Source organism: Typopeltis vanoorti, chromosome 11 (assembly GCF_054136105.1).
Source record: "Typopeltis vanoorti isolate ZY-2024b chromosome 11, IOZ_Tvanoo_1.0, whole genome shotgun sequence".
NCBI lineage: Eukaryota > Metazoa > Arthropoda > Arachnida > Uropygi > Thelyphonidae > Typopeltis > Typopeltis vanoorti.
The window spans coordinates 100,983,555-101,004,804 of NC_143559.1; the positions used below are offsets into that span (position 1 = coordinate 100,983,555).

General features: G+C 35.8%; 1 protein-coding gene across 1 annotated transcript in view; it reads right to left on the reverse strand.

Annotated features, from left to right (window-relative positions):
* LOC150101877 (serine/threonine-protein kinase ATR-like) overlaps window positions 1-21,250 on the reverse strand; it is an 860,597-nt gene that overhangs the window by 486,154 nt on the left and 353,193 nt on the right. The window contains exon 24 of the mRNA XM_090399924.1: window positions 13,060-13,236. Within this exon, the coding sequence (XP_090256050.1) occupies window positions 13,060-13,236 (177 nt within the window). The remainder of the gene's footprint in view (window positions 1-13,059; window positions 13,237-21,250) is intronic.

Sequence of the window (21,250 nt, forward strand, 5' to 3'; positions counted from 1 at the left end):
ATTAAATAAAGAAACATCAAAAATTTGCACTTCAAGTCGAAATTTATTTTTAAAATTATTTATGGGATTACCACTGTAAAGTCGAAACGACGCATGTCGAGGACCCTCCTGTACAGATATCCCTGCACATAGAAAATAAATGAACACGCAATCATCCTTTCTTCATTAAAAACAAAGTATAGCATGGTCCTCAATGGCATGTTTTATGAGGAAATTGCCATATCAAACAATATCCTTCTTTTTATATTCAATGCTACTTAACTGATAGTCATTACTTACTATCTAACTTGCTTTGGTGAACTCTTGTGTTTCCTTTTGCTGCTTAACTTTCTTGTCCTTCCTATAATACTCCTATACATGCCTCTCAACTTTTTGCAATTCCTATATAATCTATATCAGGGCTGTTTAACCTTAGGTAATCCAAGAGCCACATTAAAAAAAAAAGATTTATCTCAGGACCACATCACAATGCGTATCTATTAATCTGGTGAGCAACAGCGAAGCAACCTTGATATACAAACGAACAATACTAATTGAACACTAATCACTTGCTCACTTTCCCCGTGAGAGCCAGGAGCATGCACATTGGAACAAAACAATGTAAGAACACTTCTTTGACACATCTAATATTTGAAAAACACGTGGGTATATGGTGATGTAAAAACACCAAATAAAATTATCAACATCGAGATTATCGATTAGTGAAAGAATTGTAATATCTAATATGCATTCGAATCAAATTGTTATTTTATTTTATCGCTCCTGAAAACTAAAACCCACAGGCAGGCTGCACAAAATCGCACAGTGGGCCGGATGTGGCCTGCAGGCAGTGTTTTGGACAGCCTTGATCTATATAATAATGTGTTTTAATCTCTTGGGATTTCAGAAGTTAATTCATCTTCAATATCCTGATGTTTTTGCTACTGTATTATTGTGCATTTTTGGTGAAATTTTACTGCAATACTCAATATTGTAATATCTCAAAAAAATTTTATGAAATACTCCAAATACATTAAAAACATGAAAATCAGTAATATACTACAAAACATAATTTTTCTAAGAAAAAACAATATAACAGATAAAAATCACTTAATATATACAAGCAATAAACTCAACCAACATATAACAATATAACACCACACATTTTTATTGAAAAATATATATATACAGAGTCCATTTCTTCAGCATAAGAAAAACCTGTATAAAAATTATAATACTAAATTTATACAGATATCAAGGGAGATAAATACAAGTTACGAGAGATAGATTCCAATATTGAAACCACATGTTTATTAAATACGAACAGGATAAGTGAAAATCCAACAAGTTTCGTAAGTTGTATGACTTACATCATCAAGGAAATTGGTGTATCAAAAAAGTGAAATAGAAGAACATAAAAAATTACCTTTTCCGGATATCCTCATAGAAAAAAATGAAGAAAAAAGTTTAACCATTTCCGTTCACAGAAAACTGACAACTACAGGAATATTTCTTAATGCGGCTTCACACGACCCCCTCACAAAAAATAGGTATAATAAAAACCTCAACTACACCTCTTCGTCCTATCCATTGTCTTTGCAAACTCTCATCGAGGTAAGCTCTCACATCTCAGTGGTAGTCTGGTGGTGCACCATCTTGTTGGAAGAGAAATTGATCATTCCCATAAAGTGCATGAATGGCAGGTAAAATGGATGTGCGTAGCATGTCTAGGTACACTTGACCAGTAACTTCAAAGAAGAATGGTCCTATTAAACCACTAGATGACAATCCACACCAGACATTGAGCCACAGTAAATTGACTGCCTTGTCCACATGAATGCCAGGATTTTTGGCAGCCCAGTAAGCACAATTATGCTGATTCACTGTTCCATTAAGCTTAAATTGTGCTTCATCAGACCAAACCATCTTCCTCACAAACTCCTCATCCTTATCTACCATGTGTTGAAACCACTCACAATACTGCAATTTTCAATCAGGATCATCTTTATTCATTGCATGTAATAATCATGGGATGTAAACTTTTCATTTAGCTGCTTTAAGAATGCACCATATGCTTGCACTTGCACTCCCGTCTCACATGCACATTGTATGGTAGACTTCTGTAGCAAGTGTCTAAACTGTTTCAACACCATAGCTGAGGAAGCAGGACTTGTTGCTGTGAGAGGCCTCCTGTATCTTCCCTTCTACACATCACATATGGTACCATGAATCTCAAACTTGTCATGAATAAGTGCAATTGTCAGGCACGTTGGAGGTTGTGTTGCAAACTCACACCTCCATTGTCATTGAACTTCACCAACAATCTCAAATTTGAAATACCACTTTAAAATGATCTTGCGTACCTTGAATGACAATTGTGCCTCAGCCATTTTGTTTGGCTGTCCTACTGGTCACGTGTTGATGCTAGTATTCATGTGAGTAACAACATCTTTTGAGAGAACTTCATACTATGCATTGCTACCGTAATTTAATCCAACTATGAAAAAGTCCATAGATGACACCTGTTAAAGTGTGTATACACAGCTCTTAAAGTGTATATACCTTTTTTGACGGACTCTGTATAGTGAATACTAATAAAAAAACAAAATTTAAAAATACAGTAATGAAATTTAATGATGAATATAATAACTGTGGTCTTAACCAACACAATTAAATTATAAATAAACACAAATAACCAATACAAAAAAGAGACGGCGCTTGTGAGGCAAGCATAGCAGCGATGTGTAAGAAGAGCCACAGATTCAGATAAGTTATTCTTGAAATAATTAATTGTATATGAGTGTTTGTTTGAGTATGAGCTGCTATAAAAGTTGTGCACTACTAGTATTAATAATGTGGGATATTTTGCTTAAACTTAATTACAAATTCGTTGCTATTAGACCTTAGAGTAGTAACCAGCAGAGGAGAGATGGTGGGACCGGCTTTGTCATTGCATGACTTTAACTTAGACTTCATTTGTTTTGTGAAGTGTGAGATGTGCTACATGTACTCTTTTGATTACATTGATGATTTGTGGATAATTAGGTGCAGATGGAAGGAGGGTGTGTGTGAAGTGTGAGCTAAACAAGGATTTGATGTGAGCTAATATCAATTTGATGACAGAAAGTGTTCGTAGCAAGCATGTTGCAGGCAGAATGAGTGCTCGTTCGAAAGAGAAGGATGGTCTGAAAGGCGAAAAATTATTAAAAACTAATTGAAAAAGAAAACGAGTGATTTGAAAACTGTAATGAATGGAAAAAAGGATGAAAGTGAGGCGAATGTGGTGGAAGACAACGAAATTGAGAGAACAAATGAAACCGGAAATAGTGTGACACAAGATATGAATGAAACCAGAAATAGTTTGACATAAGTTTCGAAAGTGGGAAAAATCGAAAGGGTGCTTAATGGTCAAAGCTGTATAACTGAGAGGACACCTCCACGTAGCCTTCAAAGGAATGCGGAGAACCGACCAGGGCTTCTGACCTAACGTCCAATCCTCACCTTCTCGTGGTGCACCCTGTTGGGTATCTATTTGGATACTGAACGAACGAGGATGGGCTGGCAATTTGGGATTTAGCCAAACAAATTGTATTCTTATTGGTTAAACCAAAATATAAAATGATGGTACATGACAAAATTTCATGCCGGCTGGGGCGTCGCCTGGTTAAACAAGGGCCCCCGTTGTTTTCGCCAGGGAACCAGGGCGAACAGAGAAAAGTCAGCTACTGGAACAAATCTGTAAACAAACCCCAACTCAACATCACCAGAGTTAAAGATCGGTAGTATCAACGTAAAAAGCCTGAATGGCAAAGAAATGGAGCTAGCTGAGGAATTAGATAAGTACCAGATCGACATAATAGGGGTGACTGAAACAAAAAAGACCAAAACTGGTGAGATCTTTCTGAGCAATAAATACAAAATGTTATATTCAGGCAATGACAATCAAGGAAAAGAAGGAGTAGCCATAGTATTCAACACAAAATACGAGGCTAAACTTCTTGAAAGGCAGGTCAGTCTCAATTAGAGTAATGTGGAAAAATATGAGAATGGGGAACTGGACAATGAGACTTATTTGTGCCTATGGTCCCAAAGAAGGTTCTACTAAGGTAGAAGTGGAGCAATTTTTTGAGGACTTAGAAAAAGCAACTGACACATGAAAAAGGAAAAGTTGGTCCTTGTTGGGGATCTAAATAGCAGAGCAGGAAATGATTGTGAGACATACAGAAATATTTTGGGAAATTTTGGAGAAAAGAGCAAAGCTAATAATAATGGTAAATATCTGTTGGATTTCTGCTCAGGACATGGACTGGTTATTACTAACACCATGTTCACATAAAAATGTGCACAAATTCACATGGAGAGAACAGGCTAGGAATAAGAAAAGTCTCATTGACTATGTTATTGTTGATTTTCTCCCTGTTGCAGGACACCAGAGTGTACAGAGGATTTGAAATTGGAAGTGATCGCTATTTAGTCTTGAGCAGGATAAAATTGAATTTCATATTGAAAAGAATAACATGTATAACAATAACAAAGAATAACAAAAGATGAGCAGCTCCCAGATGTGAACTGTAGACTAAAATACACAAAGATTATTGAAGTAAAAATGAAAGAGTTTGAGAACAGAAATCAAACCTTGGAGATTCAGTGGCAAACTCTGAAGAAAACATTAATTGATTCTGCCAGAGAGGAATGTGGTGAGGTTGTCTGCAAGGATAAAAAAAATCAGAACTCCCTGGTGGACACAGGAAGTTAAAGAGGCAGCGAAGGAAAAGAAGAAAGCATATCAAAAGTTCCTGGCAAATAAGTCAGCTTGTGCTCTTAGAGAATATAGAGACAAATGCAAAAATGCTAAACACTGTGTAAAACTAGCTAAACAAAAGTCATGGAAGGACTTTGGCAAGAATATAGAAAATAAATATCAAGAAGGTGGCAAAATATTCTGGAGGTTGTTGAAGAAGCTTAGAAATGGAGGAAAGAGTGCTGTAAAAGGAGTTAGAGATGATAAAGGTGACATGAAAACTGGAGAAAAAGATATCCTTGAAGTATGGAGTAATTACTTTGAAAAATTGCTAAATGAAAGAAGCAGTGATGACAGCACAGTGGTAAAAAACACTGACCAGGCATGCAGGTAGGAATACATATCCATACTTCAAGTAGAAAAAGTTACCAAAAGGCTGAAATGTGGAACGGCAGCAGGAGTAGATGATATTCAATCAGAAATGCTGAAGTATGGTGGTATAAGAGTCTTACAGTGGCTGCACTGCATAGTTCTAAAAGCCTAGACAGAGGGATGAATTCCCGATGATTGGAGTAGAGCTCTCATAGTACCCATATATAAAAAGGGAAATAAAACTAAATGTGAGAATTACAGAGGTATTTCCCTACTGAGTGTTCCTGGCAAGATCTATGCAAGTATACTTGAGAAACGGTTGAGAAGAATTGTGGAAGAAAAGCTTGGTGAAAAACAAGCTGGATTTAGGCGAAACAGAGGCTGTCAGGATCAGATCTTCACTTTACAACAAATAGTCGAGAAAGCGTGGGAATATAACAAAGATCTGTATTTAAGTTTTGTCGATTTGGAAAGGCATATGATAAGGTGCCAAGAGAGAAGCTAATCAATACGCTGCAGTTATATGGTGTCAATGGGTCATTATATCAAGCAATACTTAGTCTTTATTTGAGTTGTAAGTCAGCAGTTAGAATTGAAGGAAGTACAGGAAGATAGTTTAATGTTAAGTCTGGTGTGAGACAAGGATGTACATTATCCCCTCTGTTATTCATTATCTATATGGATCACATTATGAAGGAATGTAGTATTAAACCTGATATCAAAATTGGAGATGTTAATGTCAGCTCTTTGCTTTATGCGGATGATGTTATACTTCTAAATAAATCCGCTACAAGTCTGCAAGATTCTCTGACTAAATTGAATAGCTGTTGCAATAGATATGGTATGAAGGTCAGCAATAAAAAGACAAAGACAATGAAAATAGGCAGAATCATTGAAAATGTCAACTGTGTTGTGAATGGAGAACCTGTGGAACAAGTAAAACATTTCAGCTACTTAGGCACGATTTTTACTGAAGATGGTAAATTAAATATAGAAATAGACAACAAAATCAGCAAAGCTGGTATGGTGGGAAGTCAATTGAATAAATTCATATGGAATAAGAAAGAAATTAGTCGGAACACTAAATTAGCTGTATACAAGACTGTGTTCAAACCAATTTTAACTTATGGATCTGAGAGCTGGGTCAGAAGTAAAACACTTGACCAAAAACTAGAGACTGCAGATATGAGAGTCCTGAGAAAGATTAGAGGCGTGAACAGATGGCATCAATGGCAATATCATATTAAAAACGAGGATATTAGGAAAGAACTTGACATTGTTAGCATCCAGGAATGCGTTAGGAGAGCTAATCTCAGGTGGTATGGTCATTTAAACAGAATGGCCAAGGAAAGATTGGCAAAACAAGTATTCTCTGCCAAGTTGGCAGGAAAATGAACCAGAGAAGACCAAGATATAGATAGATTGATACAGTACGAAGTGTCTTAGATGACAGTAATATAAGATCTGATAATGTTGGAGTCTTGACAAGTAACAGACTGATCTGGAGGAAAATTGTAGATAGGAAGTTAGTAATGATGTAAAATTTTCATGTAGTACTATCATATCCTGTACACCCCTTGAGAGTACATCGCAGGAATTTGATGATGATGATGATGAATGATAGCGAAAGTTGGACGCATGGACCAAAAGGACGAAAACTCAAAAGGATGAATGAGAGTGAAAGTGTGAAGCTAGGGTCGAGAGGTCAAAAATTAGAAAGATTGAATGATAGAGATAATGTGATGTGAGATTCGAAAGTTCGGTTGGGTTGGATAAGGCAAGAGATGAAATGGATGCGGAATGAAATTAAGAAAATTGGGGTGAAAATGATTAAAGCAAATCATGTTGGTACAAAAGAGTTAATGAAAGATGAGTGAGTGGTGTTGTATGGCAACTGCATTATTAAAGGTGTGCTTGATGAGAGGTTTGCCTAAGGTATGTTTTCCATGCGGTAAAATGAGTAGAGTAATTAAGGCATTGGTGAGGAGGGAGCGAGCAAAGGAGTTGATGGTTTTAATGGGTACATTGGAATAATAATGACTTGACAGAGGACAAAGAGCACATCAGAATGGATATCAGGAAGCTGCTAGAGGGATAAAAGAGAATAGTGTGACAGGAAGGGTAGTAAGCATGTTGCCTAGGTATCACAGTAGTGAGATGAGGTAGAGAGCAAGGATTATGAATTATCATTCATAATCCTTGCTCTCTATCTCTACCTGTTAGCTGAAATGTGTGAAGAGAAAGGAGTACAGTTTACTTAATGTGTGAAATGAGTGAAGGACGACGTGAACTATATAAGAGAGATGGACTGCATTTGAGTGGTTACGGTGTGAGTCGCTTTGAGAGACTGCTGATGGAAGGTAGAGAAGGATGGTGTGAAAGGTGAAAAATTGTTAAAAAATAATTGAAAAAGAAAACGAGTGATTTGAAAACTGTAACGGATGGTAAAAAGGACGAAAGTGAGGCTAATGTGGTGGAAGGCAACGAAATTGAGCGAACAAATGAAACCGGAAATAGTGTGACACAAGGTATGAAAGAGTACAGAGAATGAATCAGATTAAGTGGGAAGTGATGTGGAAGAGCAGGAGAGTAAGACAGGAGAGATTGAAGAAGTGGAAATGAATGGGGAAGCGAGTGATATGAGTATGGAAAATGAGAGAATGGATGTGCAAGAGGAACAGAGAAATGGGGAGGCTCAGGGAGGACAAGGGTACACAGCATGACAAAGGTGGATGTTCCAAGAGGATGTGAAAGCATGTGTAGACAGGAATGGAATGGGATGACCTGGGATTTAGAGGAAACAGTTGGAATTGAAGAGGGTTCTAAAATGAATAAGCAGAAAGGGAAATGGCCCCAGTTTGAGCATGAAGAGATCACATTGAATGAGTGGTATTAGTGGAACTAGCTGTAGATCCAGGAATAAGCGGTTGTGTTTGTATACAAATGCTAAAAGTGTAAGAAACAAGGCAGATGAAATGGTTGCACTAATTGAGTCTGTTCACCAAAGATTGTTGGAATAAGTGAGACATGATTAGATAATACGACATCCTGACAGGAATAGAGATAGAAGGATATAATGTGTTTCATGAGGATAAAAAGGGTAAAAAGAGAGGGGAAGTGCTATTGATGATAGAGAAAGAGTTATGTCCATACAGAGTACAGATACAAGAAGGAAATAGTGCCAGTAATTTGGAGGCAGTATGGTGTGTGATAGAGGTGAATGGAATGAAATACTTAGTTGGATGTTGTTATAGACCAGGTAATGTGGATGGTAATGATAATGAAATGTATGATCAAATTAGCCAAGCAAATAAAACAAGAGTGATCTTTATGGGCAATTTTAATTATGGCAATATAGATTGGAATGATGAGATAGCAACTGGAAGTAAAAATGAGTTTCTTGAGTTTTTGAGGGATAACTACCTCAGACAGTATGTAACCGAGGGCACGTGAGGATTGAGGAGGGGGGGGGGATCTTGGATTTGGTCATCTCATCAGAGGATGTAATTATAAATGAGGTGTCAAATCACCCACTAATTGCTGAGAGTAACCATGAGGCGATTACCTGGGTGGGTGCCAGCAGTGTGAGGACCTCTGTGAGAAAAGGGTATATGTGGAACTACAGGGGGGGGGGGGGATTATGAAAAGCTCAGGAGACAGCTTATGTGTGCAGGATGGAATGAGGAATTAGATGGAAAAGACATCAATGCAGCTTGGGGGATTTTTAAGAACTATTTAGTAGATGCAATGTCTAAATGTATTCCAAGGGTGAGAAGGTTAAATAAGATAGGTGTGAAATGGATGAATAAAGAGATTAAGCATGTGATACAGAACAAAAGGGCATTATGCAGGCAGCATAAGAGAAGTGGAAATAACCAATTCCATGAGGATTACAAAGACCAGGCAAGGCAGGTGACTTGGTTGGTGAGGGTAGCAAAAGTGAGGATATGAACAGCAGTTAGCTAATGAAGCCAAAAAGAATCCTAGGTAGGTCTTTCAATATGTAGCCAGCAAAAGAAAGAATGATTACAGCAGGATGACATTGATTGGAGAAAATGGTATAAAGACAGCTGTTGCGGAAGGTGTGGCAGAGATACTTAATGAGCAGTTCACAAAGGTCTTTCAATCTTGTGAATGCAACTTCATGGAGATATTGAGAGCAATTGATGATGGGGAGGAGAGCCTGACTGTAAGTGAGCAAGAGGTGTTTGGGGAGTTGAGCAAACAAGATGTTTGTTGTAGAACTTGATAATATATCACCACATATTCCGAAAGAACGTGCCAGGGAGTTGACAACGGCCTTGACATAATTTTTTTATTATGAGTCTTACACTGGGTCAAGTTCCTAAGGAGTGGAAGACGAGTAAGATTGTGCAACTTCATAAAGGAGGTGATAGAACTCAAGCATCAAAGTATAGGCCTATCTGTGTGTCAGGTGTTGTGGTCAAGTTGTTGGAGAAGCTTGTGAGAACTGGGATCCAGAATTGGGTTGATAACAATGGTATTATCTAAATACCATTGCTAAGGGGAGGTCATGTTTTAGCAATCTACTTATTACAATAAGGTGACTGCTTCCTTGGACAGAGGAAAAGGATACACAGTAATATACTTGGATTTCAGAAAGGCTTTTGATAGATTACCACATGATAAGTTGATAGTTAAACTAGAGCGGATGGGGTTGGATATTAGATTAGTGCATTGGGTTGGAGACTGGCTACCTGATAGGTATCAACAAGTTGTGTATGGGGGGGGGGGGGAGTGATATCCAGGAAAAGCTAAGTCACTAGTGGTGTGCCTCAGCAGTCTGTTTTAGGGCCATTATTGTTTAACTTGTATATTAATGATATTGGTGACGATCTGGATGGAGATATTCAGTTGTTTGCAGATGATGTAAAGTTGGGAGGAACCATGAAGAGTAGAGAAGATGTGGCCTTACAAGAAGACTTGAATAAATTGAGTGATTGATTGGGCATGGAAGTTTAATGTTGCAAAATGAAGGTTTTAAAATTTGGGAAACAAAGATGGGTTGCGGAATTTATGCTTGGTGAGGATATATTGTTGGAGGTGCAGGAAATAAGAGATCTATGGGTGATAGTTGATAAGGATCTGAAATTTAGGGGACACACAGCCAAAATTGTGAAGACAACACAAATGCTTCTGGAAATGATGCAGAGGATACTGACTTGTAGAAGTAGGAAGATTCTTGTTCAATTGTATAAGGCTTTCATTAGGCCACACATGGACTATTGTGCCCAGATTTGATTTGCCGATGAAAGGAAAGTGATATGACACCATTGAAGCCATTCAAGCAGCAGTAACTACGACCCTCAACAGTATTCAAAAAACCGATATTAAAAAACTAATTTAACAAATTAATTGACCATCCGAAACACTGTATCGAAGCTGAGGGAGAGTATATTGAATAAAATAAATTATTTGAATAATTATAATTGGCCTGTGTTTTATTTTCTATCAAAAGTTCGGTTTCTTTTTGGACAGAGGGTGAATGATAAAAGGACCTCCCAGATGACTCTTTGACTCCATGGGGTCTTGGATGATAATAATAAGAACAACAACAACAATAACAATTCCAAAAAAAGCAAATAAAAAAAAAGCATTAATTTTTTTCTCATATTACTATAAATACGATTTTCAACATTTAATTTGTATTTGTTCATTAATTTAATGCTATTCAGTACATTACTGATCTGAAAGTGTGGTGGATGCTTTGTGAATTACTGTATATACAGGGTGAGCCACGAAGGACGAGCACTTTGAGAGCTTATAACAATTTTTTTTTAATATAAAGCTTTATCTGAATATTACTGATGAATGATTATGGAGCAATGGCTATTTAAAGTACAAAAAATAAAATAAAAAATTACTAAAGAATAAAGAGAGCAGAATGTTTATTCATATTTCATCTAAGTGTGCAGCTGAACAAGATGTAGCTCAACAAGAAAACATTACTGCAAAAAACATTCAGTCCAGGTAAGTACATGAAAGATTGCCAATTGTCTCGGTATTCCACAAATGAGTAAGTAGAATACTACATAAAGAAGGATTTTATCCAAATCATAAACCATTTAGCAGTTTGGACACTGGAATCACATTCAACATATGAATTTTGTAATGCCAATTACATCAATACATCTTGTTTTGTAATAAAGTTCAATTCGCCCATAACGTGTCACCAATACTAACAATTCATTATTATTATTAACATGGGTATCTCCATGGAGTCACTAGACTCACCATGGGAGATCCAAACTATCAAAACAATATCTATCATATCTGTTCTTGAATTCATTTACAGACGAAGAACTCACAACTGAGTCAGGCAATGCATTCCACTCATTCACCACCCTCCAGGTAAAAAACGTCATTCTCACATCCTTGTTAACCACACTTTTCCTTAATTTCCAGGAATGACCTCTTGTTCTTCCATCACTATCACACAGCTGAAACATTTCCCCTGCATCAATCTTATAAAAACCTTTTAGTAATTTAAATGTTTCTATCATATCCCCTTTTCTCCACCTATCAACCAACCTCTGCAATCCACAAGCTCTCAATCAATCAATGTAGGGAGCATTTTTTACATCACTCACCAACTTAGTCACTCTCCTGTGAACCCTTACCACAACCTCCTCATCTCCAAGGAATCCAGGTGACCACACTTGAGCACAGTAATCCAAATGTGGAAGTATCAACGCTTTATAAAGGGTAATAATAACCTCTTTATCTCTGGATGTTAGTGTGTTCCTCAATAACCAAGTAATCCTATGTGCAATCTTGAACACCTTAGCAATGTGTCCTCTGAACTTCATCTCCCTAGCTATCAACACCCCTAAGTCCCTAGCCTAATCAATCTCTTGGAGTATCATTCCATCAATGTAGTACACAGCTGGTAATATTTTAATCCAAAAATGCATAGCTTTCCACTTTTCCACATTGAACTGACATCCATTTCCTTTTGCCCCTTTTACCAGCTTTAAATCATCCTGCAAACTTTCAACATCAGCTTGATTTTTTATTGCGCCACCCAACTTTGGATCATCAACAAACAACTGAATATCTCCCTTTAAGCCATTTCCTATATCATTTATGTACAAATTAAACAACAGTGGCCCTAGCACAGAGCCTGGAGGCACACCACTGGTCACCTGCCTCATCCTGGACTCTGCTCCTCCATACACCACCTTCTGGTATCTCTCGCTGAGTCATTCTCCTATCCATATCACCAGTTCAGTATCCATCCCCATCTGCTCCAATTTGCACAACAGTATTCCATGGGGTATCCTGTCAAAAGCCTTAGCAAAATCCAGACGTACCACTATGTAGCCATTTCCTTTGTCCAAAACAGGTGTCATTCTATTCTAAAAAGCTAATAAATTGCTAAGGCAGGATCGACCTTTAACAAAACCATGTTATGAATATTGTTATGTTATGTAATATTGTTATGTAATATTCGTGTGTGATGATTAGAGATAAATCCTCATACTACCACAAAAAGTAATCTTCAACTGTTTGAAAAGACATTAGTCCTAAGGAACTAATGAGATACATATGAAATACATAGATGGGCTGCACTGTGTTACTTTTGAGAACCTGCCATAAACACGAATTCTAGATTCTTACACATTTGACCAGGTGTCTGTGTGCTTATTCTTATTCTATACCACTGAAGGCTTTACAGCATTTTTTTTTTCCATTCAAACACTCGTTACTTTCTTACCCTTAGTATCAGACCAATCTAATGTTCATATGAAGTTTTTATACACAAAAACTCTGCTATAAACTACTGAAAATATGTATATTTTTCCAATGACTTACCTGTATATTATGTAAAGAAATTTAGTATATGATACTTCAAATATGAATTTTGTAGTTATAAACAATAAGTAAGAGCAGTGAAATAATATCTACTATATAACATTTGTTCTATACTCCCTAATTTAATTTACCATGTCCTCATGAATTCTAATAGGCTGTGGACCCTGGTAATTTTCATCATTAGCTGCTAGCATAGCAAGCCCAGCAAACACTTGGTCAAAATGGGTGCTCAGGTGTAACAGCAATTCATTATGGATCCGCTGATAATCACATCTAAGTAAGCTGCCAATTTCAATATCTGTCTCATTCTGTAAATAAATGTAATTAGAAATTAGTCAAAACTATTCTTGTGTTTATTTGAATTTTGAACTGGAGTAAAATATTTTACTTCAAATCTAAGAAAAATGTTTCGATATATTTATTGCTCTAATTTACAAGGTCATCTTAGACTTGTGATTAAGGACTCCCTTATGTACATAAGTTTCTGCTTTTTTATGCTTCAACTTAAAAAACTGCAAAAAGTAAAGAAATGTTAGAAAATAAATTGAAAAAAAATGGAATTATTACACAAAGACAGTATATAAATAGCAAATTTAAAATAAACATTAGACCAGTGGTTCTTAACCACTGTTCCGTGAACTGGTTACGAGTGTTCCGTCGGTGAAAGATGTCACATAACACAGATCTAGCCAATTACACACAGTTCTGAGTGTAATTGGCTAGATCCTAACAACTGAAGACTGCTATGTGCTTTGTTTTCTAAAGCAACAGAATATCGTTTATAGGTCATGTGTTTGCAGGATATATTATATCTACACACTATTTTTTGTAAAGAGAATCCCTAGTTTGAAAAAAAAATTACCAGCAATATTAAAACCTGTACTAGATCAACTTGTAAATATGGTAAATTACGTCGTCAAAACCTTTAAAAGCAGGCTTTTTAAAAAACTTTGCATATCTATGGAAGTCAAGTACGAATCTTTGCTTTTGCACACAGAAATAAGATGGTTATCAAGGGGTAAAGTGCTATTCCAAATTTTAGAACTTAAGAATGAATTATTGGCCTTTTTTCAAAATGAAGGTACAGATGCTTTTGTAAAATGTCTTCAAAATGATATTTGGTGTGCTAAAATGGCATATTTAGCCAATATTTTTAATTACTTAAATAGCATTAATGCAAGTATCCAAGGAAAAAATAAAAATATTTTGACATCCATTGACAAACTGTCAGCTTTTCAGAAAAAAGTATCTCTTTGGAAAAACCACATACCAGAAAAAAATACAGCAGATATGTTTCCTTCGCGCCATAATAAAAATGTTGAAGGAATTATTTCTGTTATAACAGAACATTTAACAATATTGGAAGAAAATATTTCATGTTACTTTCCTTCCTTAAATACACACAATTATGACTGGATATGAAATCGATTTGGCACAGTTAATACATCGAGTTGTGAATTTTTGTTACAAGAAGAACAATTAGTTCCCTTGTCAATGGATCATACTCTAAAAATGAAATTCTCTGAAATAACTCATGAGGAATTTTGGATTTTTGTCTAAGCTGAATACCCAGCTCTCTCCACAAGGGCAATGAAAATTTTGTTACAGTTTTCAACATCATATTTGTGTGAACTGTCCGCGCGGTTAGCCTACTGGCTTTGCGCTTCGCAACCATATGCCTGGGGAAGGAGTGTCCTAGGTTCGATTCCCGTCGGAGACGTGAGGAGCTGAAGGATCTTCCTCAGCCATAGCCAAGTTAGCTGGTCTTGGGCGCGGGCAGTAGGGTTTTTTCTGCCAGTTTATCTGGTGTTTTTCATCCCGCAAGCAGGCAAACCGGCCCCTTGAACACACAGCGATACAGCCAAGAATACCTTGAGGCATAGGAGTGACCATTCTATCCTCGTATTTCGGTTACGAAATCCAAGCATGCTTGGAAGGTTGTGGGCCTTAAAGGCCTGTTAAAGCCATTGGGATAGATATTTGTGTGAACTCAGTTTCTCAATATTAACCAATATAAAAACTAAAAAGTGTGAAAGACTTCTAATATAGACAAAGAGATGAGGGTAGCTATATTACATATTAGACCTGATATTGCTGAAATCTGCAAAAGCAAACAAGCTCAAGAATCGCATTAAAATAAGTTCCATTTTTTATAAAAGGCAACTCCATGCATATATTTATTGTTAGTTTTATGACCCTAATGCTTTTGGTGTTCCCCACATTTTTCTCATAATCAAGTGTTCCATGACATTTAAAAGGTTAAGAACACTGCATTAGACAAACAGCATACAAAAGCAAACCAGAAAATATAAAGTAAAATGAACACTTTTGATTTAAAGAAGAAATCAAACCAAAAAACTATTTGAAGAGCATTTATTATTATTATTACAGGACACTTCCAGCAAGCCCAAGGATTCATCACATCACACTATATAACTGTAACATTGTACAATCCACCATCTTCAAACTGCTATCAACCAGCTAATATATAGCAGTTTTTGCCTGTTGATTATGCATGAGCATAGGCTCTCTGGCTGATTTGCTTGTTCTGCAGGACAAAAAAACCAAAGTTGACAGGAGGAGGAGGAGGGAGGGAGGGAGGGAGAGAGAGAGAGAGAAACATCTGCTATCTCAGTGTGAGATCACCAACTCATCTTCAAATGAAAAAACCCCATATAAAGATTCCTCTAGTCATAGAAAAATCAAGCTCAGGTCTTTTTCAATCAAAGGGTACGTATCTTCTCTTTCTTCCAACTGCACTATGGCGACTCTATATATTTAATAAACATTTATAATTTAAAACTGATATAGTCAAATATTAAGAAAATAATACAAAATGAAAAATAATAAAAAGAGGAATAAACAAACAATACTGGAAAGATTAGTCCAAATTACAATATAACTTTTATGGAGCAGAAAATGATATATAAAATTATGAAAAATAAAAGAAAAAAATAAGACATACGTAAATAAGTAATAAATAATGGAATAAAACATACTATTTTGAATTTTGAATGAAAGACTTCAAAAAATTGAAAAAAAAATCTATATTTAAAAGAACCAAATTACTTTTTTTTTTTAAATCATAAAATAATAGTTATGTTTTAAAAGAAATTACTGGGAAAAAAAGAATTTAATTGGGAAATGCATTTAGCCATTACAGATTATGAGAAAACTTTCGATAAAATATAGAGAAAAATTATGCAGTGTGATGACAAAACAACAACATCAATAATATTATGCACAAGCTCTAAAAAGTTTATAAAAAGATACAAAAATAAAGTCACAATTAGGTAATAAATTAGCATAAGAGATGAAATTAATCAAGAATTATTCCTCGATTAATTTTAGAGAGGAATATTTTGTATCCATGCTATTCAAAATATATGTTATAGTTAAAGTGTATAATTCTGTCATTTTACAGAATAACTAGATAGCCTGACATCTTTGCTTATACACACATTTCATAAAACCTTAACTTGAACCAGCTGACTGTGCTGTAGATATATATACCATTCAAACAGATGCTTTTTCTGGCAGTATTTCTTCAGTGAAAATAAGTCTATCCTCACAAACACTAAACTGTGACCTTACATATAATTTTATCATTCCTTTTCTACTGCCATATAAAACCATCCTCAGTTTTTTCAAAGTATAATAACTAATACAGAACAAGGACCACTTTTGCCACAGTTACTTTGGGAACCTTAATAAGCTGTAGAACCAATACAAATTTCAGGATGTCTGGTGTTAGAAGTAATTTTATTTTTTTTTTGCTTGTAAAATTAAAGCTACTTTGGCCTGTTCTTGTTCTTTTAAATTAGTTTTTTATATATATACATTTATAGATTCAAATGTATATAAATAATCATCATCATCAATTTCCTGACATGTACCCTCAAGGGGTGTACAGGATATGATAGTACTACATGAAAAATTTACATCATTACTAACTTCCTATCTAAAATTTTTCTCCAAATCAGTCTGTTACTTGTCAAAACTCCAACATTCTCAGATCTTATATTTCTATCATCTAAGGTACTTTGTACAGTATCAATCCACCTATATCTTGGTCCTCCTCTGGGTCGTTTTCCTGCCAACCTGGCAGAGAACACTTGTTTTGCTAATCTTTCCTCACCCATTCTGTTTAAGTGACCATACCACCTGAGATTAGCTCTGCTAATGCATTCCTGAATGCCGACAGTGTCAAGTCCTTTCCTAATATCCTCGTTTCTAATATGATATTGCCATTGATGCCATCTGGTAATGCCTCTAATCTTTCTCAGGACTGTCATATCTACGGTCTCTTGTCTTTGGTCAAGTGTTTTACTTCTGACCCAGCTCTCAGATCCATAAGTTAAAACTGGTTTGAAAATTTATATGGAATAAGAGAGAAATTAGTCAAAACACTAAATTAGCTGTATACAAGACAGTGTTTTGACAAATTTCTCTCTTATTCCATATAAATTTATTCAGTTGACTTCCTTCCATACCAGCTTTGTTGATTCTGTTGTCTATTTCCATATTTAATTTACCATCTCTAAAAATCGTGCCGAAGTAGCTGAAATGTTTTACTTGTTCCACAGGTTCTCCGTTCACAATGCAGTTGACATTTTCAACGATTCTACCTATTTTCATTGTCTTTGTCTTTTTACTGCTGACCTTCATACCATATCTATTACAAGTTATTCAATTTAGTCAGGGAATCTTGCAAACTTGTAGCGGATTTATTTAGAAGTATAACATCGTCTGCATAAAGCAAACAGCTGACATTAACATCTCTAATTCTGATATCATGTTTAATACCACTTTCCTTCATAATGTGATCCATATAAATAATGAATAACAGTGGGATATAATGTACATCCTTGTCTCACACCAGATTTAACATTAGCCCATCTTCCTGTACTTCCTTCAATTCTAACTGCTGATTTACAACTCAAATAAAGACTGAATATTGCTTGATATAATGCCCCACTGACACCATATAACTGTAGCGTATTGAATAGCTTCTCTCTTGGCACCTTGTCATATGCCTTTTCCAGATTGACAAAACTTAAATACAGATCATCTTTGTTATATTCCCATGATTTCTCGACTATTTGTTGTAAAGTGAAAATCTTGTCCTGACAGCCTCTATTTGGACTGAATCCAGCTTGTTTTTCACCAACCTTTTCTTCCATAACTCTTATCAACTGTTTCTCAAGTATACTAGCATAAATCTTACCAGGAACACTCAGTAGAGAAATACCTCTGTAATTCTCATATTCAGTTTTATTTCCCTTTTTATATATATGGGTACTATGAGAGCTCTACTCCAATCATCAGGAATTCGTCCCTCTGTCCAGGCCTTTTGAACTATGCAGTGCAGCCACTGTAAGACTTTTATACCACCATACTTCAACATTTCTGGTCAAATATCATCTACTCCTGCTGCCTTTCCACATTTCAAGTATTTGATGGTTTTTTCTACTTCAAGTGTGGATATGTATTCATGACTGTATGCCTATTGAGTTCACTGTTTGTTTTATTTAGCAATTTTTTGAAGTAATTATTCCATACTTCAAGGATATATTTTTCTCCCATATATAAATAATATATATGCATATGCAAATACTTATATGTATATGTAATATATATGTATTTATATATGTATATAAATGCATTTCTAAAAAGAAAGATGTACAAAAACAAGTATATAAAAACGGATAAAAATTAGTTTGTAAAATAATCAATGAAAAATTGTAAAATGTTCTAAAACAACAAAAAAAGGCCTTAAAAGGGTACATAAAATCTAATAAAATCTACCTGAGTATATAGGATTCGGAAAGATTATGAATACAACTAAAATAATAACTGTGCTCATTCATGAAATGAGGACATTCAAGTAAAATTTGACTGGAGATCTGATATTACAAAACTCATATACAGGCATACTATGTTAGGGGTGGGGGACTCTCTCTCTCTCTCACTGACATGACATTTGTCTCACTGACAAACTTCTAACTCCAAATTCAAGTGCAATCTATCAGTCTTAAATAAGTTCTTTTATCCTTCCATCAAATTCAGTCCAGAGGCCTATAAACTGTGAATCAGTCCTTATATACCTTTTAATTATTACTAAAATATATTAATCATTTAAATTAAATCAATGATTACAATTAATAATTATTATTCAATTAATTAAATCTGCACAAAATCTAAGTTAAATTATATAAAATAATGGACACTCCCATTCTATTGTCTCAATCGGAAATGAGATTTTTAAGAGAATAAATATAAAAATTATATCATATAAAAGATGAATATATTAGAAGAGAGTCAGCTGTTTATGGTTTAAAGAAAAATATCAGAGAATATAGTGAAAAATGTGAAATCTGCTGGAATATCAGAGGGCGCTAGTGGGCCAAGTGCTGCAGACGCGATTTGAAGAGCTCCTGATTCAGATAAGTTTTACTAGGAATAATTAAGTATATATGCGTAATTGTTTAAGTAAGAGCGGCTGTAAATGTTATACGCTACCGATATTATTAGTGTGGGGGTTTTTTCTTGCCTAAACTAAATTACGAAATCATTATTATTAAACCTAGTAACCTGCAGAGAAAAAAAAAATGGCGGCGGCATTGTCATTCCATGATTTTAATTTAGATTTCAGTCATTTCGTTAAGTGTGAGGTCTGTTATATGTATTCCTTCGATTACATAAATGATTTGTGGATGTTTAGAGCGGATGGAAGAAGGGTGTGTGCGAAGTGTGACCTGAACGAGGAACTGATGAATGCGAATATGAAATTGATGTCAGAACATGCTAGTACCGATTGTGTCGCGAGTGTACGTTTGAAAGAGAACGATGGTGAGTAAGAGAGGCGAAAAAATGTTAAAAAATCAGGAAAAAAGAAAAAGAGCAATTTGACAACTGATGTTAAAAGGGACGAAAGTGAGGCGGAAAGAAACAAAATTGAGAGAACAAATGAAAGTAGAAATGCCGTGATGCAGAAATTGCAAGTAAAAAAAATCGAAAGAATAAATGATAGCGAAAAAAGAATGAATGATGGTGAAAGTTGGACGCATGTTGGAACGAAAGTACTGAACCAAAGAAAGATGAATGACAGTAAAAGTGAGAAGAATGATAGTGAAAGTTGGACGCATGTTAGTCCGAAAGTACAGAAACAAAGAAAGATAAATGAGAGTGAAAGTGAGAAGAATGATAGTGAAAGTTGGACGTATGTTGGACCGAAAGTACGGAAACAAAGAAGGATGAATGAGAAAGAAAGTGAGAAGAGGGGGGTCGAGAGTTAGAAAGTTAGAAAGATTTAATGATAGAGAGACTGTGTCGCGAGGTTCGGAAGGTGAATTGGATTGGATGAAGCAAGAAATGAAATGGATGCAGAATGAAATTAAGAGAATTCAGGTCAAAACTATTAAAATAAATCATGATGGCATGAAAGAGTTAATGAAAGATGAGCAAGTGGCGTATGGCGACTCCATTATTAAAGGTGTGCTAGAGGATAAAATGCACAAGGTATGTTTTCCAGGTGGTAAAATGAGTAGAGTGATTGAGGCATTGAATATGAGGTGGGAGGGAGCAAAAGAGTTAATTGTATTAATTGGTACAAATGATTTGAGAGAGAACAAAGAGTATGTCAAAATGAATATCAGGAGACTGCTTGGAAAGATAAAAGAGAATAGTGTGACAGGAAGGGTAGTCTGTGTTGCCTAGGTATGATTGTGGTGAAATGAGGCGGAGAGCAAGGATTATGAATGATATTCTGGCTGAAACGTGTGAGGAAATGGGAGTACAGTTTGTTAATGGGTGGAATGAGTTTGAGGGACGAAGTGAGCTGTATGGGAGCGATGGACTGCATTTGAGTGGTTATGGTGTGAGTCGCTTGGAGAGACAATCAGATCAAGAGGGGAGTGATGTGGAAGAGCAGGAGAGTAAGACAGGAGAGATTGAAGAAGTGGAAATGAATGGGGAAGTGAGTGGTATGAGTATAGAAAATGAGAGAATGGGTCTGCAAGAGGAGCAGTGAAACGGGGAGGCTCAGGGTGGACAGGGGTACACAGCGTGAGAAAGGTGGATGCTCCAAAAGGTGAGAGCATGTGTAGGCAGGAAAGTAATGGGATGACCAGGGATCAAGAGGAAACAGATGGAATTGCAAAGGGTTCTAAAATGAAGAAGCAGAAAGGGAAATGGCCCCAGTCCAGCATGGAGAGATCACATCGAGTGAGTGGTATCAGTGGAACTAGTTGTAGATCCAGAAATGAGTTGTTGTGTTTGTATACCGATGCTAGAAGTATAAGAAACAAGGCGGATGAAATG